The 27,423-nt window shown below is 39.1% G+C and overlaps 1 protein-coding gene across 1 annotated transcript in view; it reads right to left on the reverse strand.

Annotated features, from left to right (window-relative positions):
- Positions 1-16,271: 16,271 nt before the first annotated feature.
- Positions 16,272-27,423, reverse strand: part of pnut (septin 7-like protein pnut) — a 95,277-nt gene continuing 84,125 nt past the window's right edge. The window contains exon 14 of the mRNA XM_080269852.1: positions 16,272-16,666. Coding sequence (XP_080125978.1) covers positions 16,618-16,666 — 49 coding nt within the window. The 3' untranslated portion in view covers positions 16,272-16,617. The remainder of the gene's footprint in view (positions 16,667-27,423) is intronic.

Raw genomic sequence — 27,423 nt, forward strand, 5'->3', positions numbered from 1 at the left:
ATAATTAACTGTCATGTGGGACTATCAAAGTCTATGTTCATTCAATAATGCTGGCTTTGGATCATTTGTAAATAAAGGAAGAGGAATCATCCAGATGGAGAAGTGTATCTGCTGTTATGATGAACCATCCTGACGGGTAATTGTCCTAGAACCGTAATTTTGTGCCATCCAACCTTGCATATGATGCAAAAATTTAGCATATAAGGTGAACTATACTTTTTAGCTTTCACTTTACCCTGCTACCATTCCTTCTGAAAAGTTTTAAGATTAGCCTAGTACAAACTGTTCTGATTCATAAATATGGTCCAAAAATAAATGTAACAACTTTTGTAATAAAAGAAACCTGGAAAATATTACAGCCTTAGTAACTGCCTGGAAATTGTGTGGTAATTGCTTCTATTACAAATCACCTGGAAATCACTGTTATACTGTATTAACTGCAACTGTGATAAGGGAAATGAAAATTATGTTAATGCGAAAGATAAATGTGCCCGTAGTCTGTTTCTTACTCCAACTTGGAATTCCAGCAAACTTCTTGGTGGTGGCTATGTGATGTGTATGTTATTGATCTCTCTATACAACTGACCATTGTTTTACTGTACCCCACTAGACCGGATATCAGATTTCAAGAAAACACTGAGGTCCCCAGAAAAAAAGTTGTACATACCGGATACCATCCGGTAAATGGAAAAAACCAGACAGACCTTCTGGACAATTCTGGCCAACTGGATCAAACCAGATTGCTTACTGTATGTGCGAAGAATGCAGTTACCAATGCTGGCGGCGTTTTTTCCCCCCCCCCCACCTGCTTGGGCTAGTCATGAAGAAGTGCTATGACACAGGTGTGAAATAATGGTACAAATAAATATCAGAAAGTTTTAGTATCAGAACATGCTATTTAACTACGGTAATTTATTTTCCATCAGCTATGTGCTTGACATCCCATGTCAGGGGGCCACCATCAGACTTTTTGGATTATTGGCTTTATCGAATCGGGCTTTCCCCCAATTGATCCAGTATAGAAAGGGTCTACTGTATGAAAATCTGTTACTGAGTTTCCCCAAAGTGTCAATCACACACTTCTTTTTTCCCTTTTCCTTTGTCCTCCGGGACTCTACCTTCTTCCCAGGCCAATCTGCACATTTTCCACATCCATTCTACTACTATCTCTCCCCCATACTTCAGCATTTCACCACACACTCCATCAATTCCTGGGGCTTTCCCCAATTTAACTTTCTTCATTGCTTCCACAACTTCTATCCTACTGATTTCTTCCTGTCTTCTCACCTCCCTCCTCCTCCCAGCCATTCCCCAGCCACTTATACTCGCATTACTTCCATCCTCTATGTTCAACAATTCCTTAAAGTGTTCTCTCCATCTGCTCACTTTTTCTCCCTTCTCCACTAGTAATCTACATTTTTTTCTTTCACTCCCCTGCTAACTTCACTTCCACCCTGTCTTACTCTTTTCACCTCTTTCCAGAACATTTTCTTACAGTCCCTCCACTTTACAATCAAGTTCCTTCCAAATTCCTCATCTGCTCTCTTCTTACACTCTCTCTTAAGAGGCTATCACATGGTACCTCGTTTCAGGAACGGCCGAGGAAGATTTAAGTGGAACAAAACTTGGACGCTATCACACACGTTCCTCGTATCCCCGGCAAAGGACACGCATCTCACACTGTTGCCAGAGCCCCGTCTCGCGACTGTGGAAAGTGATCGCTGTCAACATCACAGTTTTCTCGGTATAGGAAATATTAACTCTTTATAAGGGTTTCAAAACGATTGATATTTATTCTAAAATATTAATAAGTATTCAATGTTAGGCTAAATGTTCAATGCTGTAGTACGATATATTCTCTGTCGAGTCGCCTGGGTTTTGGTCACATTGTTTTGCCCGTCATATCCTCGGCAGGAATCCTTCCAGATGAATTCCAAATGCCCGTGGTATCGTCGGCAATTTTACTACGTTACCGTTCCGATTTACCATCATATCCTCGGCAAACCTCGTATGAAGTGCCGTGTGATAGCCCCTTTACTAATCTTTACACCTCTCTCTTTCTTTCTACATATAACTCTCTCTTCCACCTCTCAACTTCTTCCACGCCACTGTTTCTCATCCATTCATTGTCTGCTTTCTTCTTTTGTGCCACAGCCTGTCTCACCTCTTCATTCCACCACGCTGTTCCTTGCACACCCCTCCGTCTTCTCTTTATCCCACACACCACATCACATGCTGCACATATTTCTTCTGTAAATATCCTGCACACACCTTCCACGTCCCCCATCTGCTCCAATTCATATTTGCCCAATCATTCCTCCACTTCTCTCTTATACTCTGCCTTTTTCTCATCTTGTAACCTTTCCACTCTCCTTGCAAATACTCCTTCTTCCTGTCCTTCCCTTCTTCTATTTCTCCATTCTAATTGGACCTTGATTCTGGCCACGACCAAGTAGTGATCAGAAAGTCCACTCCCCCAACCTCTACAGTATAAGCTCTTGCATCCATTACACATTTTCGCATCCTTTCATCCACACACACACATAATCAATCATTGCCTTCCTTTCATTCAGTTCACCACCCTTCCTTCTCATCACTCGCCATGTATACCTGTGGATCATTTTGTGCCTGAAGAGGGTATTGGCTATCACCAACCCTCTCCCAGCACAAATGTCCACTAACGCACTGCCATTCTCATCTGTATCAGCAGGCACACCCCACTCACCAACTATTCCATCCACCTTCACATTCCCTACTTTACCATTCATATCACCAATCAAAAACACTCTCTCATTCCTTCCAAACTTTTCCATGCACACTTCCACATTTGTCCAGAACTCTTCTCTCACTCTGCTTGCACGATCTTGCATTGGTGCATACACACACACAATCGCCCACATTTGTATTCCAACTTTCAATCTTACCCACACAATCCTTGACCCAACTGATCCATACTCTCTTATGCTCTTCTTCCATCTTTTACTCACAACTATACACACTCCTTCTTTTGCCCTCTCATTCTCACCTACTCCTGCACATATACCCCATCCATACTCCCATTCTCTCACCTTTCCATTTCGTTTCAGTTACTCCGCATACATCAACTTTCGCACCCTCAAGCACCTGGACAATTTGCCAAATTCCATGGCTGTCCGAAATGGCAAATTGTCTTAAGACAAACCATCTTACTAAATACAGTAGGCCCTCACTTTACTGTACTCTGCTGGGTAAATGTATGTTTTATTTTACCCCTCTGACGCCCGGCTTATTTTGGCTCAGCCTTCCTCTCCTTAAGGGCATATTTCCCAAAATGGCCTTTTCTCAAATCTTCATATCTGGGAAAGTATAGCAGTTAGGAAAACAAATTAAAGACCATATTACTCATCAACTCTAATGAAAGCATCCCCTGGTCTGCAGGTGGTTGTCATTGAATATGGACGTGAAGAAGAGTAACTTTCAGCACTTGAAGCAAAATGTCCCCGTGCGTGTGCACACAGCCACGACTAGCTGGAGGAGCCCAGAGGACTGGCTTGGCAGCATCAATGGTATAGGCCATTCCCACCTCCTGAAGCAGTGTGAGGGCTTGATCAGATGTCTCAGACCGGGCAGGGATGGGCACATGTGACACGGTGCTCTCATTGTGATAGCTTCCATCATTTTTTGAGGAAGTTTCTTTACTACTAGATAAGCTAGACAGAGTGACATCCAAGACATGCACTATGGCAATATCACTGAGCCCTTTCCTAGTACCCTTGGGCAGAGGCTTGGCAGGGGAGGATGAGAAAGGTCTGGGTTGAGGTGGAAACGGAATCAGATGAGGCGGACTCCTATGACATCATTCTACACCTCGCTAAGTCACAGAGAAGACTCATCAGCACTTGCATCGGGTGGCAGGACTCTCTCCCTATTTTTTGGTAACAACATTAAATGGCGGCAAATTCAAACTATGGCAGGACTGCATTTGCGGTTCCTACCGACAACCAGCGGTAGGCAGTCACCCCTTGAGCGTCAGTCCTGACTAATGCCTGGCGCATAGGGGTTAAGCAGCAAAAGACCTTACCAATTCAGCTGTTATTACTCGTCTGTTTTCTGTATTTTTCTATTTTCACTGTTAAACAACTGTTTTCTGTTGGCTTTTTCCTCCTTGTTATCATTGTGTTCCTTATGTCTCACCAACATTTGTAACAGCAGACTTACTAAACTTAATCAAATCTTGGTTAGGTCAGGTTAGGTTTGGTTATGTTAGGATAAACTGTTAGGTTAGGTTAAAATGTAAAGTTTGGAAGAGGTACTAAAGGTGACTGCGACATATGTTGGAAGTGTACACTATTACACTAAACAGCTGATACGGAGGAAACATTGCTTAAAAAAAAGTAACGAAATATTAATTTACCACCCCAAAATCAGCCAAGAAAATAAAAAAGACTATCAGGATGAGCTGACCTGGTAAGGTGCATTTGCACCTTAAAAAGTTGTGTTTTTTGGTCAAACTGCTAGGTTAGGTTACGTTAGGTTAGAAAGAAGTACTACCAAGTGACAGGGATGTATGCTGCAAAAGTCTGCACGTACACTCAAGAAAGAGTTGATACCGCAGAAGGAACAGTCTTCCACTTGATATAAGGCTGCTCGAGGGCACAAAGAGTTTTAAAAATAAGTCAAAGACATTCTTGTTCTCAGAATGTTATGACCTGGAGGATTCAACAATCAGAGAAGGATACGCACTGTGATTTTTGTATCAGGTTTGATCTAAATCATACGTGGAGGTCCTACAGAGCACCTTTGGCGGAGTGGGACCAAATAAATAACGACAACAACTTCAACTTCAAAACAACAAGGAAAGAAATTTCACGGGAAACATTCATTTATTACCCCCAAAAATAACCACAAAAATACAAAAGACTGTCAGGTGGAAGAACTAATTTGATCAGGTGCTTCTGCTGCTTAAAGTAAAGCATAATTATGTTTACACCCTGCCAGACCAGGTATCTGACTTAACCAAAACTTTGAGGCTCTGCTTACAAACTGTCGTACAAACCGGATACCATCCGGTAAATGGGAAAAATCACACAGACCTACCAGCCAACTCTGGGCCTACCGAATGCTTTTTTGCATTTAACGTATACTATCCGTTACATGGGTTATATAATGCAGGCCTTCCAGTTCATTTCACATGTGGGGTAACTCAGAATGCAGTTGGACTAGCCATGATGAAGTCCTATGACTAGGGTGTGTAATTCTGGGTCAAGTTAATATAAAATGGGAGGTATTCATTTTTAATACTAGAAAAATGCTATTTTACTCAATTTATTTCCCATTACGTGCTTAATATCCCACTTAAAGGGGGACCATCAGACTTATCTAATTATCAGCTTCATTGGATTGGGCTTCCTCCCCAACTGATCCGGTATAGAAGGGGTTTACTGTACCTTTACACCTAAAGTCACTTTAACTTGGTGGAAATTTTGTATTCTTTCGCAGCCTAGTTCCTACAATTGACTGGCATATATCACTTACAGCTATACAGCCTTTCCACAGCACTTCTTCCTAATTAGTACTATATTAGTGTCAATCTACTGTTCAGCTCAGCATTCAAGATGGAGAAATGCTAGTTTTTCTTTTGGCCTTTACAGGAATGAGTCAAACTCGGTCTGTCCCGTGTCTTAAACCATTTTCATCATACATCTCCTTAAATTTATGAATTGTTTTGGCACACATTATTTCATTCAGTAGTGCTTTCCACAGATCAATTGCTCTATTTGGGAAACTAAATATCCTTGTGCCTTTATCACCTCTCTTTTTTGCAGTGTCCTCTTGCTGATGTTTCACCATAGGTTATATATTCATCTGTCTATTTTCACCTTCCCTGATATGCATTTATATAACATAATCATGTCTCCTCTTTTCCTTCTCTCCAGTTGTGTTGGCATATTCAGTTTTTCTAGTCTGTCTTTGTAGCTTAGATTCCATAAACTTGGTACCCAACTTGTAGCAGCCCATTGAACTTTCTCAATCTTATCTATATGTTTTTTGAGATGGGGATTCCGAACTCCTGATGCATACTCCAGGGTTGGTCTGATGAATGATATTATCTTTCTCGGAACGTCTTCATTTATGTATGTGAATGATATTCTCATATTTGCAAGCAGTGTATACATGTTACGAACCTTCTCACTGATGTGTTTTGCCGGAAAGTTTGATAATCACACCTAGGTCTTTGATGTGTGTAGGGGTTTATTTCCTAACTTATGATCCCAATCTGATCTTTTCCCACTTTTACCAAATATTATTACAAGACACTTGTCCACATTGAATTCAATTTGTCATGTATTATTCCATTCATGATGTTTATTTAATTCTTCTTGTAACTCTTTACAAATCTGTATTAGTAAATAATCGTAATTGTTGATTGGCCTACACGTCAATCAAACCGTCGAAAACCACTTCACCTACCTTCAAATGCACCTAATCCTATTTCCAAATATACACCTGCTAATCTTAAAGCACAAAGTCGCATTAACATTGCTAGCTTCCTGTGGCCGGGATGCAAGGTTTAGGTATGGGCCTTGTTTAGCGTCAGCCATTTTCGCCTACCTTCGCTCTCATCCTCAACCAGATGACAACTTCATCTTACCATATTTCTTCCCATCATCCTTCAAAGCATGCTTCACGTGGCCCATAATCATCGCTATACATTTACTTAATTTCTGGTTTATCGTCAGTCATGGGATGATTAGTAAAAACAACCAAATAAAGTACACCTACCAGTGAAATCCACAGCTCTCTTCCCCCTTCCGACGTCCTTGTTCCAATGATAGTCCAAGAGATCACAATTTCACAAAATATAGATTCCTCACCATCGCAGGCTCATACAATTGTTTAGAGACATGTAGGATATTGTAATATTTAAAGAATGCTTATAAACTTTAGGCAAATTCATTAAATGCTGAAATAACCCAGTGTCAGCATTTTATCAAGGCTTTACTGATCGCTATTCAAGTTCTCTGTGGAGATGCAAGCTGGGAATTTTTACAAGATTATTTTGCTTCATAAACGTATTTTTGATGATGCCCATGAAGCACTCACAAGAAATCTGTAAGCGTTATTGGTCTTAATTCTTTAGAAGGACTTTTAAAATTAATTTTACTAGACTCTTTGGACGACCGACTCATCAACAGCCACCCTATCGAGTACTGCTGGGTTCGCGCTTTGAGGGGGGGGGGGAATGTGCTATGTCGGGAATTACTTTTTTTTCTGTTCTCTTCAATCCTTTCATTTGTTTGTCTTCCAATACCTTAAATGGTCCCAAACACGGTCAATCATGATCGTGCAATGATGCTAATTGTGTAATCATTGGGTTCAGTAATGACAGGGCTATTGCGAGGGGTGTCTTGACAAATTTTCAAGATTACGTTTCTGCCCTTATTCGGCAACGACTCATTATTTCTACGACAAACTACCCTTCCTTAGATAGTCTCGCACCTTACCTCGTTCTCAATCTCTAATTCTTCCTGAGGCCAGAATAGTTCAGTGGTAGCTCCCGCGCTTCGCGGCCGTAGAGTTGGCAGTTCCAGAACCCACCCATATCCTATGGGTGGGTCCTGGGCAGTTGAAACCCGCACCAAGGTAGCATTTCTCGTGCGAGATGTAGTCGTCTCCAACAATATTCTTACCTGCAGAGCTATATGGTCCATTGATCCTGGCTCGGGGGATTCACCTTGCTCTCTCAATATTAATAGTTATATTTAATATCCATTGCTTCTCAGGCCCCGAGAACAGTTACTTAACCAAGAGGGTGACCGGTGGAACTAGCCACCTATATGCCAATAGCCATCACAGTCCACGCCACCCAAGACCTGGAATACCTCCCGACCTTCCTGGAGTTCTTGGACAAACCCATAATTAAACTAGTCACTCCTTGGCCACCCTGCCTGAGACATAAAGCAGATACTGTATAAACAGATATCGCTGAATCGATCTGGTAACCCTCGTTTTCATTGGACCTAGGTTCATAATTTACAAATCTTCATCTTCAAATTGTTTTAGATTAATTTATTCTTCTGTTTACAATCATATAACTATTTTGCACTTCATTCTTACGCTTCGAGGCTTCCTTACGCTGAATAAAAATATTTGGCATGGGGAATAATAAACTACTATGTATCAGGTGATTGTGCTGAAACGATTAACGATGCAGGTTCTTTCCACTGTAACAGTCACGTTAATCCCCATCATTTTTTCAGTAATACGTACTGGACTTCAGGCTACTCTCCATTTCACTATTTACACTCCGAGAAAAGATTCACCTCGCATAGCATGTTTGTTGCTTTTAACATAAGATTGGTGTCGGGAAGGCACACATTGTGGCACGGATATAAACGGAAAAGTTACATAGATGTTCCTTACTTCCCTCCCTCTTTCTCGAAAGGAGAATGGTGAACTGCAGGACAACTTTAGTCCGGACGACCTTTGAGCCACTAAAAGTACCATAAATAAATTACGTGGCCTTGAATGCTAAATTGAAATTATCTTCCTTTCTATAGTCAGATGCCATAATCCCGTGAGAGCTGGTCGTTGTCTCTTGGTTATTTTATGGAGGGGTACTAACCCTCAACCAACTAACTTGTTTACACGTTGGGAACACGTATGGGTTGATTATATGGTTACCACCCAGCGTTGTAAATGTTTCCTGGATTACAGGAAACCATTAGGCTTGTCACTCAATGTAAAGCCACCTACAAGGGAAAGAGGAGTAAAAAGTGACAGGAAAGGTGGTAGAAATAAGAAGAGAGGAGGGCAGACACAGAAAAAGAATGAAGATGAAGGAAGAAGTAGGCAGCACTACACCAAGTGAGTGGATGATGGTCGCCACCACCTACCACCAACTGTACTTAACGAGATTAAAACAGTGCCAGCCAAGAAAGTCTTATTCTACCGCTGAACCAAAGAAAATACGCTGCAAAAGAGGCAAAAATCTCCTTTGTTAAACTGGATGAACTATTGTAAAGGATATCTTATAAGAATCTGTCCTGCAAATAGGAACCTCTGTAAGAGAGTTTTATTCCACTGAAATTAATGCCAGGCATTTTCAAGTTAATGGCCATGCCATACGTCATTATACTTACAGGGCTTTTAAAACAATCCATCAAGTTCGTTGTTAGCAATTTTTAAGGTCTTGGTCGTGCACTTGTGTAGGTCACTTTGAAAGCCATACTGATGAAAACTAACAGTGCCAAGTCTTTCACCCCTTTAAATGTTTTCTGAATTTTCTTAACAGTTTGCTGTGTTTCCCGACTAATCTAAAGCTCATTTAACTGGGTTGCATATAAAGTAGGCAGGTTTTTTCCAGGCTATATGCTATTACTAATGCCAGCCATTACCTATGGCTTCAGGTTTGACTTTGGAGTTTTGCTTCTCTTGGGTCAGCTGCCAAAAATGCTTGAGTCCAGCTTGCCTCAGGGCATCCACCGTGGTTGTATCGAGAAGATATGTATGTGCAGTGGCCTCAGCCCACACTTGTCAGTGTACATATGGCCAAGTTCTTCACCTAGGAATGACTGTGCAAGGCCAGGTGTACAATACCTGGTTTTTGGCCCTACAGCACTCTTATGGCTAATGCCTGTCAAGGACGACTCTAACAATTCACCTATCTCCAGTGCTGAAAGGATTCCTCATGCACAAAGATAATCATGTAGGGCATAGCGCACACTTTATTGAGAGATAAATAGAAGATGGTGTTACAAAGCCTAGATGACCTCCAGAACAAGAGCAGTGTCGGTGGTCTTGTTTACACGTATTTACAGTTCCTCAGTGGCAGTGGCCGGTGGCTGAACTGAATGCTAAGAGATAATGTTAAGCAAAAGTATTGGGTTGAGACAACAACAACAACAAACTTATGGTCAATTTCCTATCGTGCTTGGGATTTTTTCAGCAGAGAAGGCATGGAGAGTGTCCAAGTATAATAAATCTCTTGTTCTTTCCGCAAAAACAAATCTTAGTTGCAAGAACAAAATTATGAGCCCTTTTTTTTTATTTAAAGGAAAAAGAGTGGGGAATGCAGAATCTTTCCATGTCTGGTTCCTTCTGCAAATATATCCCCCCAAAAGAAATCCCAGTTACAACAGGGAACTGACTGTAGGCTTATTAGTGAAGCTGGCCCAGAATGAGAAGGAACAATAATAAAGTTAACGACTAGTTGGGGAAATCAAGAGTATTAATCATAATATACTTTAAGGTAACAAAAAAATCTTGGAAGATATAAAATGTTGAAAAAAAATAAAAGTATGAAATAGTTCTGTTGAACACTAATAATACCCATTTGTATACATTAAACTTAAACCTCCATCAGCCTTAAGTACACTATATACAGTGAGCCAGGATGTGACCCTTAGCATAAAACGAACCAATAACCCCCTAGAATGCAAGTGATGTTTTTACTTCATTCCTGTTGACTGCCAGCAATTTTATTCAACTTAACTAGAATAAAATGGAAAAGATATCCTTGGGGTGATAACTCCCTTAGAAAAATAAATAAAAAATAAGAGATATCCATATTGCCCCATTTGTGATATATGGGCATCAAGGTCAAACTACTAAAGTCCACAGCATTTAAAGGAAGACTAACCTGCTACAGTACTGCATGATGGAAAAATCTCTGGTTATCTCTGGGCCTCACACTGCAGCATATATGCCATGGCCCATTCCAACCCAGAAGTTATATCATCAAACTATCACGCATCATAACTTCATATACACACACTCCTGCTGTAAGTATAGCAAAAAAAACTGACCCCTCTGCAGAGTTCTGAGACAGGAAGGTACACAGACTGAGCTGTGCACTGCGGTTTACATTTTTATAGTCTATAATTTATATTGTATTATCCAATCCTTTCTTGTCCCATCAGGAGTACAGGCGCCCAGGACTAGACTACTCACTCCACACTTTTATGATGCCAATGCCTACTTCTACATTCACACAGACAATATGCACCCACATAAAAGTCATCAGTTGTATCATGCCAAACTCCACTAAGTGAGATTTTGAATAATGGAAATGATCTGTTCAAATAAACACACACAATAACACTTAAAAAGATGTTTTCAGGTCCATCTGAGCAACAACTGACCAGAAAATGCAACATAACAGCAGACGAACATGTGGTCTGTAGTCCATGATGAAATATAACTGTACAGTTGGGCTGAAGGTTGTATTCAGTGTGGCTTTGAAGATACTGTAACACATATTTTTTAGTAATTTCTTCACATATTATACTTCAACAAACTTCTGTACGTTACTGATGCAAAGTATGTTAAATTTGCAACAACATAATGTCCCCATGCAATATGCAAAATCCATAGCAGAAGAGGTGCCATGAAGTCTCCTATGTCACCTAGATGATGGACCCAAATGTATCCAATACAGTGGGCAGCAATGAATTTATCTATTTTTACCCATGAGATGGACATTATTGTTACCATCAAGACTATGTGATATACTATTTCTTATTTCATCAAAAGCTAACTGTAGAGCAGTAAAAAAAAAAAAAAAAAAAAAAAAAAAAGCATTGCAAAATACTGGGGTACTGGTCTACTGGTGGTGGTCCTCGTTGTGTGTGTTCCATAATGAAAGAGTAAACAATAATGTTACCAACTGAACAATGAGAAGAGATGACACGATGCCTCTGTTAATAACTTCTTCTGTATTAAACGATAGCAAGACCCAGCCACAAATTCATTCATACCGTAATAATAATTTAAAAAAAATAAAATAAAATAAACTGTCAATATATGACACCTGTGTCAATAATATCCACTACAAAATCCAGCTACAAATGCATATTAATTAAAAAATATTCTTCCATACATGGGGAAAAAAAAAAAAAAAAGCTGTACTGTATACTTGTGAAGAAAGAGACATCCAGGATGAGCAGTACAGAGGGGAACTTTTAAGAAAGTGCTTGGGGTCACATCCTACACTCGAGACTTAAAAAAAAAAAAAAAAAAAAAAAAAAAAGTGCGTCCGGTCAACAGATGTGATGATTCCTTCCCTCATATGCATATCTTAACCCCTTCTGCTCCAAGATGGCAATTATATTTCATTCTTGCTATCTCTGGATTTCATTTTGTCTGAGAGAGAATTCTGTCACTGGAGGGGTAAGATATACCATTCATTAGCCCCACCATGTGCAAGGGTTAGATACAGCCATCATTAACCCATACCATATCAAAGGTCTTTCCCCCTAAATTGAATACAACCATCTAGAGGTTGCAAGAATAAACTGAACAATTACATCCCCATAGTGAAGGAGTTTAGTTTGGGTCACCATTAAGAGAAAAATGAATTTTATATGATCATTGTCTTACCATCATCATCATCAAAGTCCACGTACATATCAAATCTTACTTAAAGCTATAAGAAAAGGGGGTTACTACAGTATAAAGATTATCCATATATACTTTGATATGCACTACCTCTCAATTCCTCATCACCAGCACATCCCCAACGCAAGTCTATCAAGTATTGCCGTATATGATTGAAACTCAACACAGTATGTTAACAAGTGTAGCTTCAGTTAGGCCTGTATCTTAAGTGTCATAGAAGGATTCATAGCTCCTCTTCCCTTGTGATTTGTTTTGCATATTATATCTAAAGATTCTATGTTATTTAAATCACTTCAATATCCATGTTGTTTCCACCAATAAGATACAAGAGGATACCAATGCATAATGTGCAAAATAAATTGCTAAGGAAGAGGTGTTACAAAATCTCCAAAGCCACACAAAATACAACCCACAGATTAACTCTCTCTGGGTCAACACAACTCTAGGACAAATAATGCAAGAGGTCTTTTATTTTGCTTGGAAAGTCACAGGAATCAAGCATTAATATTGGCACCTTCAACTTTTCAAGCATCAGGACAACTCTTGTCTTTTATTCCAGCTACAGTAATACCATACAATTTTATTCGGCTGAGAGTGAATCATGAGAAGCTGAGTGTTTGTTCTGGTGCCATTCACCCTCTTGTATTTTATCCTAGGTACCGTCAATTGGGTTTGTTCAGCTGGGAGTGACTTGCAAGATCCTGAGAGTGTTAATACGCTTGCAGTTCTTGCTTTACGTGCCGGGCTAAAGGACCAATGTGCCGCAGCTCCTCATTTCATGTATCATGTGTCCTTTTATGTGTATGAGGGAAGGAATGTCAATCTATATAACAAGACACTTGGCCATGTATTCTCATCAGTTAAGAAGGCTCTCTGGTACTTCTTCCCAATCAGGTTACTTCTGTATTTAGTATGTCATCAGCCAGGCAGTCATTATTATAAACCACATATAACTTACACATCTGCTTCTGTTAACTGGGTAAAAATGACAAATCAGCTTTACAGGTGGCAATACAACTCTAAAAGACAATTACTATTCTGCCGTGGACTTAATAGCAAGAAGGAAAGCAAAAAACAAGAGAATACTGTGTAATACAGGCAGCAGACCACCATGGAAGATGTGCTGGTGTATATGGGAAGTAGAAAGCTAGGAAGATGTGCTGGAAAGCCTCCTATGCTGATGAGAATACAAGCCTTGGAATATGAGTCACTACAGCACAGAGACTTGAAGAAACGATAATAACCTACATGTGGTTCTCTTGCCAAGGGGGCTTTCTCTTGGGGCTTGGTGATCATAAATACAGTGCTGGGAGGAATGACCAAAGCCACGTACCTTCAGAAGATCACATGACTGTTTTTTACAGCGAGAAAAAACCAATTTAACAAGTACTGCACCTGTAAAACAATACAACATGGAAATAACCACCAACAATAATTAATATAATAACAGAGTTTCAGTTTAACAATTTAAATTAACCTCTTCAGCCAGAAGATGGAATTTTCATTTTATTCTAGCTACTACCAACCAATTTTAAGATATGAGTGCACCGTGTTAGGGAAGAAGTCAATGCAGACTATAACTCCTCCAATTAAAAAGTCTCTTCTCAGCTGAATAAAATAATATGGAGACAGGTAGAATGAAGTGGATAAATATGTGCTTTAGTTGAAGGTGTTAATAAAAAGTTATTATATATACAGTATGTAAAAGCTAATGAATGATGGTCACATTAACCTCTTCAATCTATTTTATTTTATTCTTACTATCTCCAGACAATTTCATCCACCTTAGGATAAACTTTTCAAACTAGAGGTCAGGTATAGCCTTCACATCCCTATCACACTAAAGGTCCTCCCGAAGTTAAATAAAATCAGTTGATGGAAGTTTGATTAAAATGAAAGATATGTCACTGAACTGAAGCAGTTAACTTAAGATGTAATTCTGTCAATGAGTGTGACTGGATCACAGGTGAGCAGAGGATAAGGGCTCTATCTTAAGTGGCTTTGGAGATACTGTTACACCTCTTCCTTCATGTTTTATTCTGCGTACTACACCTCAGTATTTTCTAATATGTATGCAAAATACAATGATATCAAAATTATATAAACAGCATACAATACAGAGTTAAGGTATAATAAACAAAAAATATCACTAAGGAAGAGATGCTAGACCTCATATACCACACAGAATATCCTCTTAAGTCTGACCAGGGAGATGAATATGATGTGTGAAGAGCAGGGCTTCAAAGGGATAACCCAGTCTGACTCATATGACCTCTTCAATGCAATGACGTCATCTTCTGTATTTTGATCACACTACTGTACTGCCACATGATTTTACATGGTATAAGTTAGACATTTTGTAATGAAGATATTAGAAATAAATCTCCATTAACCTCTTTTCTACTACAGTACTGTACTGCCAGATGATTGTACTCAGTATTGTTAGACTTCCTATAGTGAAGATGTTAGAAATAATCTTCATTAACCTCTTTACTATTCCACCGCACGTCCTAATTTAAATAAAATGTGGCAAGTTCTCAATGAACTGTAAGATACTTTGTCTGATAACCTGTGTTGTTATTAGGGGCAATGTACTTCTGAGAATACTTGCCTATTTAAGTTCCAGTCCCACCTATACAGCTGATTTGCCAGCTACCCAAGACTTATGGTACAGTGATAGCCAATTCTTGACAACTTTATTCAGTTAATACTGAATCACAGGAGCCTGAGTGTTAAAACTGGTACCATTAACCCTCTCTTGGTCAGCACAACTCCAGTGATGTATTCTTTTCCTCTGGCAGTAGTAACAATCAAATGAAGAAGACACCATCGCACTGAAGGAGTAAAGCACGCAGCAATAGCAGACCTGTGGAAATACCCCTTGACCAAGAGAGCCAGTAATTATAACAAACCTTAGGTCCCATCAAGTCCACACCAGCTAAAAGTTGCGGCTCCTTCAATTTACCCCTTCAGCCCCAGGAAGCATTTTTTGTTTTATTCTTGCTGCCTCACAGCAATTTCATTCAGCTCATAAAATTTTGGAACTGCTGGGGTTAGATGTAGCCTTTGTTAACCCCTTTGCTAACAAGGCTCTCTCTCCCAAACTGAATCAAACTGTCTGGTTGCAGCAAAGCAATTTTTTTTTTTCAATTTATGAAAGGCCTCACACTGAGGATGTTTATTAAGGCTTTATCTACCTCCTCAAGTCCAAAAAGTCTAAGAAGAATAAAATATGAGACAGCATGAACAAAATAAAAAAGATGTCCTTTGGCTCACTGGGATTTAAGTGGATGGACAAAGTTACCACAAGTGTGTGAATAAAAATGTGTGAAAGCAGAGGGAAAGGTTCCAACTATCCACTACCACTTTCAGTCTGTGGTAATTCTGTCTACTCCAACTCTGGGATACTTAAGATGAAAAATAATTAATATCGAAATTCCTATTTGTTCTTGACCAAAAATTTTACTATTCTTCCTCAACACTTTCTGCAATGAAACTATACTATATATATATATATATATATATATATATATATATATATATGTATGTATGTATATATATATATGTATGTATGTATGTATGTATTTTATTTTTGCACTAGTGTCCCCTGATCTGTTCCTGAACAAGAGCCTCTGTTGGACTGAATGAGGTACTGAGGGCACGAAAAGGAAAAGCACCGACATATTACTGTCTCCTCAAGATGTTCCACTTTAACACATCATCATCATGTATTTTATGTCATCATTACATATGTGAATTTTACTGGTTTCACATATCAATAAGAAAATTAGCCACTAACTTTTCGTTCAAGGCTTATGAGATAAAACTAATCATTAGTAAGAAAATGACAATGCTACCTCAATTAGGTCAAGAAATAAAGTAACTCTCAGCCTAATTACTTAAAAAGATATGGCAACATTAACACTGTAGAATTTTGCCTGTACTTTTTTAATGCTGTGCTAGCATTTTCAATTTTTGGTGCTTTTTCCCCATCATGAACCCAACACCTCAAACACAAGGGCTTATTTTGCGAGGCGACGCGGTGACCTTGAGGGGACCCAGGCAGTGAAGGTGTTGCAGCGGTGGTGGTGGTGAGGAGGCTGGGCTGGCCTTCAAGCGGGTATGGGAGCCTTCTACATTTAAGTTTTTTGTATTGCAACTTTTTTTTACTGGGATTTTTGCAGCGTTTGTATGTTTAATGCTTTTTTAATTTTTTTTTTAGATTTGAAATATAGGCCATTAAAAGAGTCCTTTCTTCTTTTTGTGTTTGTCTTTCCCATCCACATGCCTGTAGAAGAAATAAAAGAAGATCAGCAACCAGAGGAAATAATACTGAAAAATCAGTCCCCAGCAGCCAAAACAACCATAACTACCATACTCCCTTCACCTTAGCTTGGCCTATAATTTTTATTTCTCCATCTTGAATACCATGTTGTAACAACAGAATAGCACTGGAATATTGATGCTAGTTGTGAAGAAATGCTACTGGGGGAATGCAGAGCCACGGCACAGTTTTTTTCTACCAATGTGCTGCAAAATGACAAAAATCTAGGCCCAATTTAAGGTGAATGAGCTATATACAGCATTACCAGAGCCTGCAAATACAGAACTGTCATAAACATTTATATACAAACTTTATGAAGGATATTTACACAGAATACTGCAGTAAAAAGCAATACTTTATATAAGCCTGAGAAGCAACTGAGCAAAGATTACATCAAAAAGGCTTTTGTGATAAGGTGATGCACTTATGCAAAGTAGTAGTTTGTTTACCTATCCTACATACAGAAGGAAGGGTTAGTATGAAACAATACTTTTATTTCTAATTCTACACATGAGTGGATTAATTCCACAGTGTATATACTGCATATACTTATCAACTTGTTTCTAGTCTATGAGAGAAACCTGCAACAGTAAATCTGTTCTCTTAGGGTTGCACAATTCTGTTTGTGTAGCAAGACACATGATGATGATGATGATGATGATGAAGACACAGAATCATTATCACACCTGAGTGTGGAGGTATGGAGCTAAATAAGCATTCCACAGTAACTGTTCCAATAAAACGCATGTTAACAATCTGTGTGCTTACCAATATCACCAGCAAAGGTGACTGTGGAAGTGAAAACAAAGGTTACATTGGTTAGCATTTTAATAACGAAACAGCAACTGCAAAAGCTGCCTTTAATCCAGGTGTGAAGCCTAAAATGTCTGTCAACTGTTGTATCATCACCTTCCCAGCCAGGCCACTTATTGTTTCCAATACTCCAGGAGATAAAGAATTCTTCATCAATTTGGCATTTCATCGTCGCACTAAAAAAACAAAAGTGTCAGGTTCATTCACTTTGTGTGTTCCATGAAAGGATCCCTGGAGCAACAATGTTATGTGCTGTAGGTGCACAAGTGTATATGTGTGTATACTAATAATTCAATGCTGGTGTTTTGTTAATAATGATGATGTGAAAAAAGCTCCTTGTTTATACATAAAGAAAAAAAAAAAAGGTAATCACCTGATGATAACTGGAAGCATAGATTCCTTACTATACATTAATGTAGAGAACAATATGAAAAACATATTACATTTGTCCTGTAATATTCTTAGTTTGTCAAGCATTAGGTTCTTATGTGGGATAATGTTAGCCAATTTGTGTGGCAGTAAATAAAATCCAACTGCAACATGCACAAACCAAGCTCCATGCTAACCACTCTATGTAAGGGTAAAATATTTCAATGTACTTCAGTAATCTGTGTGAAAATACAATACAGAGATAAATATTTGGAGAATGAGAAACAAAGATGGATGGATTTAAAGCATATGGAAATGTGTAATGATTCTTTCAGAATTAGAAATGAAGATGAAGAATTTTAAGGATAAGGGAAATGGATGAAGCTTGTGGAAATTAGACACAAAATTGGATGGATTTTACGAATATGGAAATGGGTAAGGGAACATTCATTCATTCATTGCCAGACGCCATGTATCCCAAATGGGGTGGCCAAGGGTTTAGAGTTAATTGTTTTTATAGGGAGGGGCATTAATCCTCCACCAACCCCACTTGACACGTAGGGATGCCAACAGCATCTGGTGTTCCCAGGCGGTCACCCATCCAAGTACTAACCAGACCCAACGTTGCTTAGAAAAATATGAAAATATGACAAAAAAGAATTGCAGCAACAACCAAGGTAGACATGAACATAAGGAAAAATGAAAATGCAAAGAATATGGAAAGCAGCTAAAAGCATGCAACAACATAAGTGCATAAAAAGAGAAAATAACTGTGCCAAGGAACAAATGGGAAATAATGCAATCAAAGGGCTCTGATCACTTTATAACAACATAAGAATACACTACATTTAATGGTAGAAACTAGAATAAGTTCCATATTACACTTTACGTGGTGTAGGAGTCTAAGGTTAGGCTAATACAATCCAGACTATTAAAGGATAGGGAAGTATAGAAGCCTACAACAGCCTGTATCCCTCACCAACCCATAAATGTTTTAGACTATAAAAACCTAGCCATAGGTTCCTACATCTCATAAAATGCATTCTGGAAGCGAAGTTTCATTTGCATTTGTGATCAACCAATAATGCACAGTAATTACAAGGCAAGTAGCTACAAACACACTAGCACCAATACCCAGCACTTAGCAAGCAGCAGCAACTGACAAGGCCCCAGTTATTTGTTCCATTAGTGATGCCAGAATTGTAAGTTCTTGAGAGGGGGCGGGAAGGTGTGGGCCAGCTTGTTTCCCGCCCTCTGCTGCCCACCCTCCACTCCACCTCCCCTGCAATACCACAAGCACAAGCGCACAGTGTCAACAGATGCTGAATAAGAAATGTTAGGGAAGGCAGGCCAGGAATTTTACCCATTCAATAAACTGACATCTTTTTTTATTTTATTCTTAGTGCCATTCAGTGATTTTGTTCAGCTTAGGAGACTTTTCAAACTGTAGGAGATATATACATATATAACAAACTGATGTATGTGTGTGTGTGTGTAATTCACCGGGTCGGTCAGGATCACTTGATGGTCGTGATCGTCAGCTTTTACCCTTCTGGAAGGGAGCTGAGAGCTCATATAGTCCGATCTAAGGGCAAGGCTGTGACCTTCACAAATGCACACACCCATCCCCTTGCTCAAGGGGGACAGTAACCACCCACTTCGTCAGTGAAACTTTTCGCAACCTGGGCGAGGCGCGAACTCCCGTCCACCAGTCGGCAAGCGAGAACGTTACCACTGCACCAGCGAGCAGTGTGTGTGTGTGTGTGTGTGTATATATATATATGCAGCCTTCATTATCCCCTTCACCGCTTGGTGTCTCTCCTAAACCTCACAAAATTGTCTTTAGGTACAAATGAATTCAATAATCAGTATTCCCCAGCAGACAAAACCACTGGCCATTCATGTCTGCCACTTTCCACTGTTTTCCCCATCACCTTACTGTGAATTACTCTTCCTCTCATCCTCTTCTGGTATATATTTTGCCTCTGGGTGAAAGGGTGCATCACTGACCCTGACTTTGTCTGCAGGAAAGATGACCGATTATTGCTTTCGAGTGAACCAACAATAAAATAATAAGTTGTCCCCAGACTGAAGGGATTCAATAGACCAGGCAAGGAGTTTAAAGACAAAGAGATCAATATATGACACAAGCATAAAATGACTGGGAGTTGTACAGTAGGTCAGACGAAGAATTTAACACAGTCCTTGGCAAGATTACTACTGTATATGATGCAAGCTTAAATGTAATCATTTATTGGCTAAGAAATGTTAAAGAGTTTAGCTGATTCCTGAAGAAGAAATTTGCTATTATTCAAGCACAGGATGTAAACACAAAGGCATCCGGGAAATGTTGCAATGAAAGAATATGAAGATTATAAAAGGAACAAGTTTCAGATCTGAAAAGAGGAAATTTATATCAAGTGCTAGATGCAATATACTCAATTCTGCCTAGCAAGCTTGGGAATTAATGTATGTGCAAACATAAACAAACAATATGAATTATCCATAACAAAATTAAAACATGCTACATGCATATAAGCAAGAAACTTCCAATAAAGCATTCAGTACACAAAACACACAAACACCAACCCAAAATATTTATGTAAATGCTGAAACTGAAGCAAGCCAAAGGAAAAATCACAAAGAAATCATTTTGAACTATAAATCATCATCATCATCTAATCCTCTGTTGCTCCATGAGGAGCGTAAGAGCCTGGGGCTAGGCAAGTTGTCCTGACGTTTAAGATGAAAGTGACCAGCCTCACTCATCCCTGAATGGCATTATGTGAGCAATAAACCCCAACCACCCCTTGGATATAAACCAACACAGGCTCAATCTGGTTGGTGTGCCTTAATTACCCACTAAACCACCAAGCGCCATAGTTTGGTTATACGGTTACCACCCAGCGTCGCAAATGGCTTCCTGGTGTACAGGAAACCATTTGTCTTGTCACTCAGTATAAAGTCACCCACAGACAGAAGAAAGAGGTAAGAAAGAAAGAAAAAACAGAACTATAAAACAGCAACTAAATCATTTACAGCAAGCCATAGTAGCAAAGAGCAACACAAAATATACTAATGCATGACCTGTTCCATGCTACTTTTAAATGGTAAACTAAAGCACAATCAACTTTTAGTGAAACTCATTAAAAACACAGTGCCACAAGAGACAGACAGAGAGGCATATGGCAGTGGGATCAAGGGGATGGTGGGGGTGGTAACATCTGAAATGTTAAGGTTTTCTTTCATGGTCAGTTTATACTCATTGGCCATAATTTGTTCTCACCTTCTACCCTTATCCCTGACTGGACAAACATCACAGACAAGCTTTTACACCAAATGAAGCCTTACTGACAGAAATTTGTAGCATTTCTAAACTAAACGGGTTCAGTTTTACTACACACTGTTACTTATGCAGTCTAGAAAAGTAAACTACCATCTTGACACCAGACAATGGATCTTCATTCAGTGTGAAATCCTTGCTACAACTACCTTTCAGCTACAGGTGGGATCAGAGACTGCATAGAAACTAAGGCTCCAGAGTGTACAGTCACAGACAAAGTTTGCATAATATATCACCCCTTGTACTTCTCAAATTCCTCCTCTGGTTAATATTCATAAACTGAGAGAGGCTTGGTGATTCTCTGTCCATAGATGATGCACTTTGGTGTGACACATCAGGGAGGAGTGTGACACATATGCCCTGAGTGTGTACATGTGATGGAATAGTCGGCAAACTTTTCTCCCTGACTAAGCACTCATTACATCATTTCAATGGCAAATGATATGCATTCCTTTGGAAGTCTTATGATTCTGAAGGTGCTTTTTGGTACCACAAATATAAGCTCAGCCTCTACAGTGCATAATTACACGAGTTTTCAACCCTATGTCCTGTGATTTTAACTGTGATCTTTGGTTTATCATAAATACAAAGCTAGACCTGTACACAGATGTAATATACACAAGCTTTTCACCACATGTTCTGTGATTCTAAATATGATTTTTTTTTTTTTTCTGAGTATAATAAATATAAAGCTAAACCAATACACAGATGCAGAAAAGGTAGAGATAAATTTTTCCTCATCTGTCCTGTGAGTCTAAGTGTAATTCTTAGTCTCATAATAAAAAATGGGACCTAAACACAAATATAATATACACAAGTTCTTCACCGTATGTAACAATACTACACTACATATCTAAAAATGACCTACGAATCAGTCTGGTCATAACTGAAGGTAAATCAGTCTCTCCTGACTCTGACCACTTAAGCAATGTGCAGTGGCTTAAAAGGACAATATATATGGCTCTTACAAACTTGTGTGACGTGTGGCGAAACAACGCTTATAAACTCGAAACTCGTGTCACCAGTCTGTAATCAGTGAGAACCTGAGAGATGTACATAAAGTGGAATTTTGGAGACATCTGTTAACTGTTCAACTATTTAACTCTTTTAACTGATGATGTTCATTTATATTTAGTCTTGCTATTTCCAAACACTTCATTCAGTTTAGGGAAGACCTCTTACAGTAAAGGAGTTTTTGTTAAATTCAACCCTCCAGTTCAAAAATCTCTCCTAAACTGAATGAAATCATCTGGTAGCAGTAAGAATAATATAAAAAGGACATCACCTGGATTAAGGGGTCACAAGGATGAATTTCCCTTTCTTGCTGACAGAAATACATTATCATAATATACTTCACAGGGCACAAAAGCACCATTACATCCTATTTCACTTTAACTCCTAGAACTGGATGAAAACTTTCACATCTTATTCCAGCTACACTCAGTGATTTTATTCACCTCGGATGTTTGGAAGTAAAGAGGTTAGAAACACACTCCATGACATCCTTTACTACAAGCTGTCTCCCCTGCATTAATACACTGCACGTTAGTGGCAGGAATATAATAAAGAGCAGATCACTGTACACTGGGTGTTAAAGAAAGATATACCTATATTTACACTAGCTCTGTTACAATACAAAAGGCCATGACCCAAAAACATCCACATCTCTTGTATATCATTTGTCACACAAGATTAAGGTGATACTTACTTCATACATGTGACATCAAAGGTAAATAAGTCTATAGTTTTGGCATAAATAAACTTAATGAAAACTGCCAACTTTTATTTATGGTAACAAAAAGGAATGCCAAGGATAATGCCACAGGGAGAGATAATGCTCAGGTGAAATAGCTTAATCGTTTCAGAAAATAAGGTCTTAACCATATCTTAGCTATCTCTGGAGAAAGTTAATTAGCTCAGAAAACGTGTTTTTATCCCTCAAGACTGAGAAAAGACTCTAATAACCCTCTGAAAATGTGATAAATACTAATTGTTTTATCTTGACTAACATTATTTTGTTCAGCTGAAAGAATAGCTTCCAGTTTGCTATAAAGCAGTGGTTCCCAAACACTTTACAACTGTGAAATACCTTCAGGATCTAAAATTCTCAAGGCATATCTATCTTTCTCATACTAAGCTGCTTGCTCACAAGCATCAGTTATCTATGTAACTAAAATGATGCCAAGAATATCTGTCTGTTACTTATATCTCATTGGAGCCCAGTGTCCCGAAAATTGGACAGGACTGGGATCTTTCAAGGCTTTATAAAGTAGGGAACCCCCGGGTAGGGACCTATGAGCTTCACGACTGAGCCGATAGGCTGAGGGTGGTAAGCTTAGTACCCTCCCAGTGTGATGCCTCGCCCAGCACCCCTGGGATCCAATGGGATATATAATCCAGGAAGGATGAATGGGTAGTGACAATTTCTATTTCAAACATCCACAATTGATAATGCTGTAATACCTATTACTAATATATTAACCGGTAGAGTACTAACTTCAGTTAATAACATATTATGAGGCAATGTGCAAAGGCTTGAATGATGAGTAAATGATTGTGACTCATTTCACTGGGCATATTGTTCAAAAGTTTTCCTGCCTGTATGCTCCCTCTTTTTTTTATTTCTGGATCTACTACACTCTATTTTTTAGGGAAATATGGCTTGAGATGATGATGATGTACAGTATATATTTTCAGTCCTTGAAATAAGCACTTCCTCTAGACCACTGAGGAAGATGTCCACAAAAACCTCCTTGCCTCACATGAATAGTCACTAGTCACAACACCTTATATAAAAGACATCTGGCTTTTCTAATACTGTGCTTACTTTTGCTTTTAGCATTTCTGACTGGGCGCATAGACTTGACAACCCATTTCTTGAGGTCTAGTGGTCATCTTATGTACCAAACAGTTTCATATGTCACCACTTTAGAGCTAATACCCAACATTCATACTGAATACATGCTACAACCATCTCATTCAGGACAGGTAAGATGGTGTTATTGGGATGTTTTTATGACACATACGTCAGCCTTGTGGAAAAATCAGCAAGTCTACTTTTATAAAATTCAAATAATCAAATTTTTCCCTGCACCAGCCTGGACTTGAACTCACATCCATCTAGGCAAACATCCATTTAGCCAACAGCATACATCCCTGAGCACTTAACCACCACCACCTGGACCACACTGATTGGGAACCACTGCTCTAAGGGTTAATAGTTATTTAATCATGCTGGTTAACTGTGCAACAATGAGTATTAACATTCAACCATTAATAAGGTTATAGACATTACAATACAAATAAATATATGTAATATAAAAGGAATGTAATGAATCACATAAATGAAACAGGTTTGTAAATGAAAAGAATCAACTAACATTTCAGTCAATGTTGCAATAAAATGGATATAGGCTACTGGGCTGGAAGAGAAACACATGAATAACTTCTGTATTTTCCTAGCACTTCTAACTACTGAGGCTAACCTTAAAATGACTTGGGGTGGGTTAAGTGTGTTCCAAAACATCACAGAATAAAACCTTTCACAATATCCTTCAGCCCAGGTATGTCTTTCTTGTTTTTGAATGCTTCACGGCACACAATTTTACTCACATTTGCTTGTGGCTGTTCAGCCAGAATGCCTAGGGAACAACTAGTATTTACTTTTGCTAAGACATCACTGGTCTACAGGAGTTAAAGACAATCAATATAATCCTTCAGTATGTGTATATCCTGCTACTTTTATTCTGGCCAACACCAGACAAATATATTTGGCCTGGGTGAAGCATCCCTAAGTACTGGAGAGGGATATCTTCACACAGTGGTACCAATGTAAATGAAAGCAGAGCTGCCAATTATACAAAATTCCCTCAACTCCAAGGAGGATGGTGGACTGCAGGAGGCGGGAAACTTCAGCCTGAAATCCACCAGGTTCATGTCCAGATGAACCTGACCCATAACAACAACAGAATGTCCCTAGGCTGTATGGTTAAGCTCCTCCTGTGTTTTCTATCCCATCCAATTTATCCATTTGTCAATATATATTAAATCAAAGTTATAACTGAGCTCATCATCTTAACTTCACACACAAGTACTATTAAAAATAATTATAAATAAGCAATTCACGCAATGACAAGGACAAGGACACAGACAGAGCAAAGATTAGGGAAAGATATTCTCCTACGCACCAACTCTATAACTCAGTGAATCTGGGTAACAACCTTTATAGTTACTTCTGCTGCAAAAAGACAATTGTAAGGAACTTAAGAAAGGCCTCCCATACTGACTGTGTTTACTGTATTAAAGTTACTGGTATATCTATCAAACCAGTCTGAGCAACCTCTCCCAAGCCTGATAAACCATCAGAGACAGCAAAAATAAAATGAAAAAGATGCCCCCACATTCAGCAAGTTAACGCTGAGGCTAAACCCATGAATACTGCCTATTAACTATGGAAGCCCTTTTCCACCTAGATTACAGCAGAGTGTAACCACCAAATCATGTACTAAATTATCCCCTTTGAAGAGAAGAGGCCCCGAGGCTGTTCTCAGTACAATTACGGGTAGATAACCTGCCTATTTCCCTTGGTGATACATAATAAAAAATTTTCAAGCCTCCTTCAATTAGGGTGTTCTAACCACTAGATCACCAGATGCCTTTTCATCTATAATACCATGTAGAAATATGCTATACATCAAAACTGCTTCACTCCTGTCCTCTGCTTCTCCTGCTTTAATATGACAACGCATTATGTATAGACTATTCCAATTCGGAATTACACTTAGCCACAACTCACACCCTCCCATATGTGCCCACACTCCCTCACTCTAACTCCATCATCTGTAACTATAGTTCTAATCTGAAACAGACTATAGTTAAAAGTGATGAAGTTTGAGAGAGGGAGTATAGGCAGGTGTAGAAGGGTGAGTTGCGGCTGAGTTTAATTTTAATTTTCAATAAACTACACTTTGTTCTCCCTCCCACCAGACGATAATTTTCAGCTCAGGGGAGACCTCTTGCAGAGAAAGGTTATGGGACATCTCCCTTAACCTCTTCGCTCCAAAAGTCTTTCTCAAGCTGAATAAGACTGTCTGGTGGTTGCACCAATAACATAACAGAAGAGGCACTGCAATGAGAGGTAAGCAAATGAGGCACATTTTGTTCAAGTTATACAAAACAACTCTACATTTCTGTCTTGAGTTTGCAGATGGATGCTGCACTTCAATCAGTGTAGGTGTACTCATAATCTAAATAGCTTGCCATTTTTGTTCTGTGGTTCAGTTTCTGCAACATCATTCTTAATAGTGCTAACCTGTTTCTGTATCAGTATTATTAATTTCTGAACAGAATCATTACTAAGTTTGAGGGCAGTGCCTGATTTTATGCCTTCAAGCAGTAATACTGAAATACTTATCTGGTTATACAAATGACCCTCAACTCTCTCCCTATTGCCTGAATGGATGACAGTGGTCTGGTGGAGGAGGGCAACTTTAGCCTGCAGTCCACAGAGTTTGCAGTCAGATACGCCTGGGGCCACAACAGCAACAACAACCACATACACACATGGTCAACATAAGGATTCTCTTATCTTCCTATGCAAGGTACACAGAAATGATATTAGGAACAGCTAATCCCATACTATTCCCTTCAAGAAGAAAGGGCTGCAGGCTAGCTAATGTAGTCCATTGTACAGAAGAGAAGACAACCTGCCCACTCCTCTTCAAGGCATTATAATACAGCATAATGTACTCTAGTATCAAGGTTCAAGTAGAGTGTATATCAATTTCAGTAATTCATAACCTAAGGCATGTAAAGGAACTGCATAATGGGGTAGCTTGGTTTTACTCAGGAATATTCAAAGCAGCTACATTCTTATACTTGAGGTCATGATCATGCAGGCAGTCTTTAAATTCAGTCATCTGTTGTTGTTGTTGCTGATATTGCTGCTGTTGTTCCTGTTGTGGCCCCCAGATTCAACTGAATGTGTGGTGGCAGACTGAAGCTGCCCTTCCCCTGGAGTCCACCAACCTCTAATTGGGGGATGGAAAGTTAGGTGAGAGATGTTTATACAACCAGGAAATGAAGCTGCTTTGTCGTATCAGTACCACCATGCTAGGACATCCCTCACCAGCATGACAGTCATTTGTAAAGCCCATGGTAAGGTAAAACATTCTGTTCACTGCTGAAAGAACTCTAC

This window comes from Coenobita brevimanus, chromosome 38 (assembly GCF_032717465.1).
Source record: "Coenobita brevimanus isolate Jiangsu-jjx chromosome 38, ASM3271746v2, whole genome shotgun sequence".
In the NCBI taxonomy this organism is placed as follows: Eukaryota; Metazoa; Arthropoda; class Malacostraca; order Decapoda; family Coenobitidae; genus Coenobita; species Coenobita brevimanus.